Source organism: Ornithorhynchus anatinus, chromosome 12 (assembly GCF_004115215.2).
Source record: "Ornithorhynchus anatinus isolate Pmale09 chromosome 12, mOrnAna1.pri.v4, whole genome shotgun sequence".
NCBI lineage: Eukaryota > Metazoa > Chordata > Mammalia > Monotremata > Ornithorhynchidae > Ornithorhynchus > Ornithorhynchus anatinus.
The window spans coordinates 19,293,174-19,304,592 of NC_041739.1; the positions used below are offsets into that span (position 1 = coordinate 19,293,174).

Sequence of the window (11,419 nt, forward strand, 5' to 3'; positions counted from 1 at the left end):
AAATAACCCTATTCAGATTTTTTTTAACTCAGAGTCTTCCCCTCTTGGCTGTATTGAGCTATTAAAGCAGTTTGAAATGTAACAGGGCTTAGATTGATAATGAGATGCTTTCCCAGGACCCATGGAAATTTGGGAATACCCAGAGGCTTCATGAAGATTTAACCCTAGTCATCATCTCAGGGTAGATACTAGGGTATAGAAGGCTCTGACTTAGGTGAGTAGATCCAAAGGGTAAAGTGACCACAATCAAACAGGATCATACAATCTGACCCCTTTCCTGTCTTCCAAAAAAATGACCAATGGGGCCTGCAGAGGGTCAGCCACTTTTAGTAGGGAGGCAGAAGGAATCTTGCTGGATATAATTATGGCAGCTGTGGCAGTGGAAAACCTTGGCAGAACACCCAGCAACAGCAGCAGAGGTAAATAAATCAATCATATTTATTGAGCACTTACTACATGCGGAGTATTGTACTAAGCACTTGGGAGAATACAATATAACAGAATTAGCAGACACATTCCCTGCCCATAGTGAGCGAACAAGGAAGAGAGAAGCCAATGCTACCACCCTCCTACCTGCAGCCACCAAGGCCGTGCCCAGTGTTGTTGCCATGCCTGCTTATCCAGTCACAAGCTTCTCTGCAAGGAATTTGTGCTTTGGTCATAGCTGCTGTAGATCTATTCATTTTTGCCAGTATTGACTGTAGTGATCATTTCATGTCATCAGTGACCCAACTCTATTGTATGGTGCTCTCTCAAGCATCCACTATAATGCTCTGCTTTCAGTAAGTGCTCAGTAAATACCTTTGATTATGTCTTTCTCCTGATCTGTCGCAGTGACTTTTTCCCTTTCCTGATTTTTTCCCTCTCCCTTTCTTCTTGCTCTTCACCCACCCTCGAAATTCTCATTTCATGGAACTCTGCCACCTGCTGCATTTTGAGCTCTAGTCTCTATATTCATAGATCTTTACCAACACTTCCTAAGAGATCATACTTGTGAAGGAGAGCCAGCCCATAGAGACTCAGAGTGTGGCAGAACTTCACAATCCCTCAAGCTGGGGTCGCATGCTGATAATTCTGCCTTTGCCCTAATACAAACAAGCTGCAAGATGCATGAATCATGATGAGTACTCTAAGCTTTCACTGGACTTTGAAGATAATACTTCGCCATGCTTTATAGTCTCATTCAATCATAATATTCCCTATCATACATCATTTCAGATGCTATTATGCTTTTTGTATGCTTTTACATGTACATTTTTTCAGTTTATCAAGCAAAATCCAGTGATCCTGGACAAGCACTATAACTTAATTTTCTGTATAATCGGAATCCAGATACAAGCCTTCTTATTAGGAAGTAGCATGGCCTAGCGGATTGATTAGGGGCCCGGGTCTCAGAGGACCTGGGTTCTAATCTCAGCTCTGCCATGAACCTGCTGTGTGACCTTGGTCAAGTCACTTAACTTCTCAGTGCCTCAGTCCCCTCATTTGCAAAGTGGGGATTCATTACCTGTTCTCCCTCCTACTTAGATTGTGAGCCCCGTGAGGGACCTGCTGATCTTGTATTTACCCCAGCACTTAAAACAGTTCTTGGTTCATAGAAAGCACTTAACAAGTATTATTATGTGGTTGCCAGAGAAATTTATCTGCAGTCCAAACCCTCCTACAGATGCAGGATAGCAATCGACACCTGCACATTTGATGGCACAGTCAGCAATATCCACATTAGCCTCTAGATTTGTCAGTACCACAAACGGATAAAGTCTAGTCGGTCACTATTTATAAATAAATTACATTCATTTATTCACTCTTCATAACACACTTCTTCATTTGCCTTCACAATACCCCTGGAAAGCAAAAGTGTTCATGTATTTCAAAACCAAAGTTGACTCATACAAAGACTTACAAAATGAAGTAACTTGCCAAGGTCACACCAAATAACTTATTTACAGAATACCATGCTCTAACACTAAGACACTAGCACTGTAACTAATAATTCAAGGGAACACTCAGAGGACCTCAGAACTTGTCATCCTGCTCCTCAAAACACTCCAGTGGTTGCCCATCCACATCAAACAAAAACTCTTCACCTTTGGCTTCAAAGCACTCCACCACCTTGCCCCCTCCTACCTCACTTAGTTTCTCTCCTTCTCCAACCCAGCCCACATACTTTGTTCCTCTTGTGCTAACATCTCACCACTAACCCCTAGCCCATATTCTGCCTCTGGCCTGGAACGCCTCCCTCAAATATGATAGATAATTACTCTCCTCCTCCTTTCAAAGTCTTATTGAAGGCTCATCTCTTCCAAGAGGTCTTTCCAGACTAGGCCCCCCTCCCCATTTCCTCATCTCCCACTCCCTTTTGTGTCACCCTGACTTGCTCCCTTTGCTCTTCCCCACTCCCAGCCCCATAACACCTATGTATTTATCTGAAGGGACTCCACCTGGTGGAAGGATCTTTCCAGCCACACCCCCAAACAGCACAATCATGAACAATAGTGCCATTTTCCAACAAAGGCTAAACACGGCAGTTTGCCTCAGGAATTCTCTGGTGTTTCCCTATTTCTATGTGTGTTGGAAATGGAAGTTTCCCAAAAGGTGGTAAGTAAATCAAAACGTTCACATTAAGGAGACATTTCTATCCAAGGAAAGAAAGTGGGGAATGGGGTTTTTCTGTGAAAAAATTTTCCTACCTCCAAGACATTGTTCAGAGCTGCTTCACGCCCACCGTGCATTTTACCTATAACCTCAATTCTATAGGCACATACTTACATCTTTAAAAAAGGAATTTCCTCTTTCCCTTCAAGACTGAATGACCCCAGAAAAAGAAGCACCTCCAAATACTGTATCGAGTCTCTTTCCACCCTCTAGTCCCATTTCATCTTCTTTCAGAAGTGGCTGGGGTTAGATATTTTTCAATCTTCATACAAGTCCTAATACTTTATAAGCATTCCTTATAATCACTTCACTTTTTTATGCTTTAGAAAACACAGAAAATGAAAACATCCATCAAACCAGAGCGAACACAGGGCAACAGTCACTGAAAGAAGTGGTCATTCTAGGTATTCTACTCAGTAAGATAGCAATCCTTGGAATTTTTTAAGTTTTCACACTGGCGTCCAAAGAGTCCTGTTTAAAAAACACTTAAACACAGTTCCCCTCCACCCTAAGGGGGAGGGACAAAAAATGGGGTGGGGGGAGGAGCAGAAAAGGGGTAAGGAAAGGTGTGGGAGGCTTCTTCTATGTCCTGTGTAATCTTTGTCTTTTTCAAAATCACTTCCAGGATACTTCTGACTCATTCTTCCGGGAATGAGTTCCTCCCCCATCTAACATTTGAATTTAACATTCCAGTTGCAACAAAATTTATCAGAGACAAACAGGCGCGGAAAATTAAGCAAGACTTACAGGGATGTCAACCTGCTAGACAAAGAGCATACAGAGCACATGTTGACCCTGTAAACAGAAGGGAGAATAATGATTAATCTATCCTCCCTCCAGGGTTTAAATGGGAGTAAAGAAGGATTCTAAAATATCTTTCAGCTGGAGTTTTCTATGCAACCCCATCCTTCACCCTCTCAGGAGATGCTACTCATGAGGATCTCCTGCGTGGTGCTGTGCTTGCTGGGCACAGCTTGGGTATGGTTCCACTTGTTTTCTCTTTTCATTCTTTCCTAAAATTCTGATTTATGACCATGCTCTTCCTGAAGAATGCCTCTTCTCCCCAACCTTATCTTTGAATCATTTATAAGCTATGCTAACGCTGGTCCCAAGCTAAATTTAGGGTGTCTATGAAAGGGAACCTTTTCCCAGATACACCTGGTTCATTAAAGTATAGAAAGCAATTAATATGAGTATAAGAGGAAAGAGGTCTGAGGTGGACCAATGTATATACACACTTCAGGAGAAACTGAAATCTCTCAGCTTGTTCTTTTGTAGCTGATCTTGCCTGAGCCTCCGAATGGGGGCTAGGTGCTGTGACTCCTGGCCCAGTTATTTGATTAAAAGAGGTTTATTATCCAGTCATGAGAGTTCCAGTTTCTAATCTCTTGGTCTTTGAGAATTCTGACTGGAATAGGTGGTTTTTGGTATAGTTGAGCTCTAGGAGTTCTCCTATTACACTTTTAATGAAAGAAAGAGGAAAAAATCTGTTTGAAAATACATTGTAGCAATTCAGGAAAGGTGAGTTGGTAAAATGAGGCGGGTTTGGGGAAGTAGCTTCAGTCTCATGTGCCAGTGAATGTTCCAGTCACAAAATCAAAGAAGCCAACTTCAAATCTGAAGCTTAGTTGTGAAAATTAAGTAGTATCACTCAGAAATGACTTTCAAACTCCTTGAGCACTTTATGTGCCTGCAGTTATCCAGATGCTAGTTATGCCTGCTATTTTTCCTCCTTGTCTTCCCTTCAGTAAACTGCTTTTTACTAACTGACAGCACCTTTAGCTTTCAACAGAGACAAAAGGATGATAAAATCAAACGGGGCAGTTTTATTCCTTGTTGGTTTGGGAGGAGATTAAGGCTATTGGTTAAAGGAGGGTTTGTTTTTTTCATTATTGGGGATTTCAATGTTCTGTGCTTCCTTTTAAAGTATTGTCTATTTAAAAATTATTATATTTTGTAATGTCTTTAAATGATATAGTTGTATTTTCCTTACTAGATGAATGCGTTTCTTGCTTCCGGAAAATAATAATCATGCTCCTTTGGGGTACTGTTCTATTGAAAGGATAATTAGACTAGAGGCCCTGCTGCATAACATGAAGGGTGGCATCTTTAGAGGGAGGAGTCAAAACCTCAATAATAATAATAATAAGATTATTATTAGTTAGTCCTAATTGGCTGTTAGCTCTAATCTTAGAGAGTTTTGTCATCTAGGCACTCCATGGGCTCTAGATGGTCTAATAGTAATTGCAGTAATAATATAATACAATATAATTGCAATAATGATAATAATGAGAAGCAGCATGACCTAATGGATAGAGCAGGGGCCTGGGAATCAGAAAGACCTGGGTTGTAATTCCCAGTCTGCCACTTGTCTGCTGTGTGACCTGGGCCAAGTCACTTGTCTTCTCTGTGCCTCAGTTTTTACATCTATAAAATGGGGATTAAGATTGTGACTTCCACGTGGGACATGGACTGTATCCAACCTTCTACTAAGCTCCAGTGTTTAGAATAGTGCCTGGTACATAGTAAACTCTTAACACAAATACCATTTTTTAAAAAAATGATGTTGAAACATTTTTCTCATTACTGATTGCATCCTGGATCACTACAGCTATTTTAAAAATATCTTCATTATAATTGATCTACCCCCAAACATATCCTGGACTAGTTAGACTCTAGTTCATTGCTCATTTCAAATAATTCAAATATTCTGTCAATTTGTCCACAGAATTTGCCTAATATCCAAAATATTAATCAAACTAAAAAAATAGTTAATAGTGAAAATAAGCATCTTGAGAATAGGGATTGTGTCTACTTACTTTATTGAACTCTACCAAGCACTTAATACATTGCTTTGCAGAGAGTTAGTGCCCAGTAATACTATTGATTGATTGATAATAGATATAACCTTTAAATGAACAAATAATGATTATTTCTTTACAGGAATTTCTCCAGCATATTCTGCATATATACAATCTGGATATCATTGTATTAGTACTCTCAGGCTACTTTGAAAAAAAGCTCTTATTATTTACTCATATTTGTTACCTGAAAATACACCCCCATATTAAATTTTTTTACAAATATCTATTCATAACTCCCTTTTTTCCTGTAGTAACAAGAAAAGGAGGAGAATCTATAATGAACAGGTGGCAGTTTGAATAATAACAATAATAATAATAATCACTGTTTTTGTTAAGCACTTACAATGTGCCAAGCACTGTTCTAAGCACTGGGGCAATATACAAGGTAATGAGGTTGTCCCAAATTGGGCTCACAATCTTAGTCCCCATTTTACAGATGAGGTAACTGAGGCACAGAGAAGTTAAGTGACTTGCCCAAAGTCACACAGCTGATAAGTAGTGAAGCTGGAATTAGAACCTACGATGCCTGACTCCTAAGCCCGTGCTCTTTCCACTAAGCCATGAATGTATCCAGGAGAAGTGGAAGTACAAAGTCCAGACATTTAGCTAATGAATGTAATTGCTATTCTGTCCTTCTACCCTCCCCATGTCCCCTTATAGTTTTCCTCTGGGGGGTATCCCCCAGAACATTCACCTATATGAGCTTTCTGCCACCTGCAAAATTAAGCTTAATTTTTCTGCTTTGATTCCTGTAAGGTTGGCAATGGAGGTGATGAAAGTGAGTTCTCATCATTAGGAGCCACAGGTCGGGGTCCTCGCGTGATGGAGAATGTCCATTCTGACTGCAAGGACCAGGATTGGCCCTTCTGTACTGATGATGATTGGGTAAGACCATAAAGAAGATAAAGGTTAAGACTGACTTGTGCCTCACACTATCACCCTTTTCCAACAGTTTTCTGTTCACCAGGTAAAAGGTATAACTCTCTTTCAGAGTTATCTGGTAAATCATTCCTTATAACCTGAACTCTTTGGAGTGGCAAGATGGGAAGTAGGATCATGGCACTCCAGTAGCACTAATTTTATCACTCCCTAAATGTATTACATAGCAGTGGGTTGATTACCAATGTTTATGTTTGGTAAAAGACATTTTCATTTTGATTAATACAGTTGTACAATTGGGGTTAGAGGTTGGGAAGTCCAAAGACTGGGACTTCAAAGTTCAGGCAACACTGACTAAATGCAGTTCTTCATTCCAGTGTTTTCCCAGGGACTTCAGTCATTCTGATCACAGGGGAAGATGAAGTATATAATAACTGAGGAAGAACAACATCAAAATATCTAAGAAAAATGAACTCTTTGAATAATTTAATCCGTTCTTTTTTTCCTTTTTAGACTTATAAATGCCCCTCTGGCTGCAGATTGAAGGGGCTGATCGATGAAACCAGTCAAGATTTTACCAACAGAATCACCAAACTCAGAAACTTGCTATTTGAACATCAGAGAAGTAATAAAGATTCCAGTTCAGTAACCAGAGAGATGCTAGAACTTATCAGAGGGGATTTGGTCAGTGGCAATGGTGAGCTGTGGGGAATTCGTGCTTTGGGTTATAACAAGGATTGTATGGGTGATGTCTAATAGTTCTTTAGATTTCTCCTGGGCCTCTATGAAGAGAGCTTTCTCTGATGCTTCCTTTTATATTTTTCTAATATCTCCCTAAGATAGGGAAGAATGGACATTTTTATCCCCATGTAACAGCTAAAAAACTGAGGCACAAAGAGTTTACATGTATTAAGAGCACCCATAAATTGGTGTTCTTTCCCAAGTTACACTGACAAGGTAGAGGGCAGATAGGCTGTTAACATTTAAAGGTATTGTTCCCAAAGCCTTCAATCAAGAAAAAAAATTATACTATCCTTTTCATCAGCTCCTCAAGACACATAGTTTTGGGGATAGAGCTAGAATCTAATTCAATTCAAACTTTAACATGCTTTAAGTTCTTATCCCAATACTTCAAACTAAAACTGATCAGAAGTCAGTAAATACAAATGCAAAATGAGGCCTAGATCTTAAGTAATGTTTTAACACAAGACTGGAAGTCAGGAGACCTAGCTTCTCTGTGTGAATGGCCTTGAACAAGTCACTTAGCTTCTCTGTGCCTGAGTTTCATCATCTGTAAAATGGGTATTAAATCCCTGTTCTTTCTTCACCCTAGACAGAGAGCCCCAGGTGGGACAGGAACCATGTCTGCTTGAATTGAATCTACCCCAGCACTTAGCACAGTGCTTGACACATAGCAAGTGCCTAAAAAATACTATTATTGATATTATTACTATTAGTATCATCGTTATTTTAAAACTGAAATTGTAGGAAGAAGTTAACTAGAGCATTTGAGAGGTACCTGAAAACCAGATCTGCCATTGTTTGCAATAACTACAGTGAGAAACATTAGCAAGCCTCCTGATATCCAATGGGGACATAGTTCAACCAGATTTATCATTTTACCCTCCTGTGCACTTCTGAAAGTCACAAATTGTGATGCTAATTAGCTGTCACCTCAATCAATGATGGTGATTCAATAAGGGTGGCTTCCCCATCATCCAAATATGACTATTAAAATAAAAAGCGAGTGCCTTTTAGCTTAACTCCTCAAAACAAGGAAATACAGCGAATTTTCATAAGGCTGGGAGACTTTGCCTTGGTTAGTCTAATATAGATCACTTAACCTCACCAATATCATCAACATTTTCCATTTCAGAAAATGACAATTTATTTGGACAAGTGTCAGAAGATTTGAGAAGAAGAATTGAAACCCTGAAGCGCAAAGTCAGTGACCAAGCACAGAGAATTATAAACCTGCAGAGCAGTGTTCGAGATCAGCTAGTAGAGATGAAGCGTCTGGAGGTAGGTGACCCTCAACCTAGAGATTTCTATTTTAAAATCCCAATGACAAAGGCAGCTAGGAGAGGTTATCCTTGCCAGCAACATTCAGGGGTTCTAGCCATCGCCTGACTTGGTGATGATTCTTAGCAACTGGTGGAGGGCCCTATTTTATAATTGGATGAACTCAAACTGCCTTAATAGATAAGAACACATGTGCATAGCATTCTAACATTGCAGGAGACTTGGCATTTATATGATGCGACACCTCCTCCAAGCTCACCCTATTAAATGAAGAATTTTGGGTGGTTTCTTTCTGCTAGTCTGGGAAGGGGAAGCAATTTCAAAAAAAACACTCACCCTCTGGTCTCCCCAAGGAGCATTTATTTATGATTTGCCTTTTCTCTCCTCAATCTGTCTGTCTTTCCCTATCTCGTTCTCTTTCCCTTCCTTTCTTCCTCTCTCTAGGTGGATATCGATATTAAGGTCCGATCCTGCAAGGGATCATGTAATAGGGCATATCAATATGAAGTTGACTTGGAGTTCTACAAACAGCACCAAAAGATGCTTGAACAGCTTTCCAAAATCAACCTGCTCCCCTCCAGAGACAGGCAGAGCTTACCCATCTTGAAAATGAAACCCACAAAGGATTTCTTGCCAGGGAATTTCAAAAGTCAGCTTCAGAAAGCTCCTTCAGAGTGGGCTGCTCTGGAGAGCATGAAGCAGGTGGAAATGGTGTTGGAGAATCCAGGAAAAGAGAGGGGTTCTGCTCCGGACTCTTCATCTTATGGAACAGGAATAGGGTCTGCAAGTTCGGGGCCTTCGAGCTCCAGGCCGGATAGCTCGAGGTACCCAGATGTAGAACCCTGGGATTCCAAGCCTGGAAATCCTAGCTGGGGAAACACCAGGTGGGAGGGCTCATCTAGAGAAACAGCAGGAAGTATGAAATTTGGAACAGGGTCATCCCACAGTAGCAAATTTTTTACTTCTGGACCGGGGAAAGAGTTCCCAGTTGGCAGCAAGGACACCTCTGGCCTCTTCACCACCAAACGCAGTTCCTGTTCCAAAACTGTCACCAAGACCATCGTTAATGGACCCGAAGGCCCCAAAGAAGTTACCAAAGAAGTGTTGACCTCTGATGATGGCTCTGACTGTTCTGACTTGGCAGGTGTAGGGTTCGATTTAGGCACAGGAGGCATCTTCAATTCAAGAGGGACCCCTGATGGTACCTCTGAGGGACGAGGTGATTTTAATTCCAGGCTAACTGATGCACTGAGTTTCTTCGAGTCTAGTGCAACTGGAACCAGATATCAAGGCCTGAACCCTGGCAGAGGGGATTCTAAATTTGGCACCCAGCACTCACATTCTCAAAAATCAGAATCAGACACATTCATGGAACACGGTGACGGCAGGAGTGAAGATTTCAGCCATATTGACACACCCGACTTCACCCCCTCCAAGACCCAGGGAGTTACCTCCACCAAAACAGTCGTGTCCAGTAGCTCTTCTTTCAGCAGAGATGGCTCCACTTTTGAAACAAAGTCGTACAAAGAAGCTGAAGTTGAGGGAGGCAGAAAGACCACGGCGGAGAGCTTGAACGTAAGAAGCAGCAAATCCTTGCACCGTCCCAGAGGTATCTCTCAACCCCTCTGAAACTAGACTTTGAGTTAACTGAGCCAGTGGTTATCAGCGTTAAAAAAAAGGGCACACTGGCCCAGGGGCGGCCCATTTTACTCATCAGATTAAAGCATGTGTCTCAGTTGACATTGAGGGCAGGGAGGATAAATTTCCTAAAACAGTAACAATAAATGATACCTCGATGTAATTTATGAGTTGCCCAAGGGATGGAACTGTTCATTCCAAATTAGTAATTGTAAGTTGCAAGGAAGTGGGAAGACCTACTGCAGTTTGGAGGTGCAAAATGCCCCTTCTGCATAGCCTTTGTCCCATCATAAGCACCCCCCGACAAAGCAAAGAAGGCCAGGCCAGGTAGCCAGAATCCACCTTATTGCTATCTGAATTGGGTCCCAGCCTGCCTGAGTCTCCTTTGTAAAGTTGACTGCGATTAACTTCTGCCAACCAGCTCAAATTTTTTTTTTAGACTGCGATGATGTCCTACAAACACACCCTGCGGGGGCCCAAAGTGGCATTTTCAGTATCAAGCCAGCGGGATCCAGTAAGGTTTTTTCTGTTTATTGCGACCAAGAGACCGGTTTGGGAGGATGGCTCTTGATCCAACAGAGATTGGATGGATCGGTGAATTTTAACCGGACCTGGCAGGACTACAAGGAAGGTTTCGGCAGCCTGGATGCCAAAGGGGAAGGAGAGTTCTGGCTAGGCAACGAACACCTCCACTTGCTGACCCAGAGGGACACGGTCCTTCGGGTCGAATTAGAGGACTGGTCAGGCAACGAGGCCTATGCAGAGTATAATGTCCACGTAGGTTCCGAGGCAGAAGGGTACGTCCTCCGGGTGTCCGCCTTCGAGGGCACAGCAGGGGATGCCCTGCTCCTGGGCTCCTTGGAGGAAGGGACAGAGTATACCTCTCATGCCAACATGCAGTTCAGCACCTTCGACAGGGATGCGGACCAGTGGGAAGAGAACTGTGCTGAAGTGTATGGCGGCGGCTGGTGGTATAACAACTGTCAAGGGGCTAATCTCAACGGCATCTATTATCCCGGGGGCCAGTATGACCCACGGAACAATAGTCCGTATGAGATTGAGAATGGGGTGGTCTGGATCCCATTCCGAGGGTCTGACTACTCCCTCAGGACTGTCCGAATGAAAATCAGGCCCCTAGAAACCCAGTTGGCAGAAGTGGGAAATGGAGGGATTTTTTAGTGGAGGGGGGGAGAGTGTTTGAGGACAGAGCAAGGGTAGAGGTGACGGGATGGAGGGGTCTTCCAACTCAACGACAAATTTATGGTGCTGTTTTTATTACCCTTTGTACTGTAACTGAATGTAACTGAGACACGGCTGTGTTTTTAAAAATAAAAATTGTGTGAATGATTTCATCTGAAAAA

At 41.9% G+C, this 11,419-nt stretch overlaps 2 protein-coding genes across 2 annotated transcripts; both read left to right on the plus strand.

The window, feature by feature from the left end:
- The first annotated feature begins 3,525 nt into the window (after window positions 1-3,525).
- LOC100081457 (fibrinogen alpha chain) lies at window positions 3,526-10,225 on the plus strand. Its single transcript, XM_016228288.3, has 5 exons — window positions 3,526-3,633; window positions 6,276-6,404; window positions 6,912-7,095; window positions 8,275-8,420; window positions 8,865-10,225. Exons 1-5 carry the CDS (start codon window positions 3,550-3,552, stop codon window positions 10,047-10,049), a joined length of 1,728 nt encoding a protein of 575 aa, XP_016083774.2. The 5' UTR covers window positions 3,526-3,549; the 3' UTR covers window positions 10,050-10,225.
- LOC107548026 (fibrinogen alpha chain-like) lies at window positions 10,205-11,419 on the plus strand. Its single transcript, XM_016228276.2, has 2 exons — window positions 10,205-10,217; window positions 10,438-11,419. Exons 1-2 carry the CDS (start codon window positions 10,205-10,207, stop codon window positions 11,235-11,237), a joined length of 813 nt encoding a protein of 270 aa, XP_016083762.1. The 3' UTR covers window positions 11,238-11,419.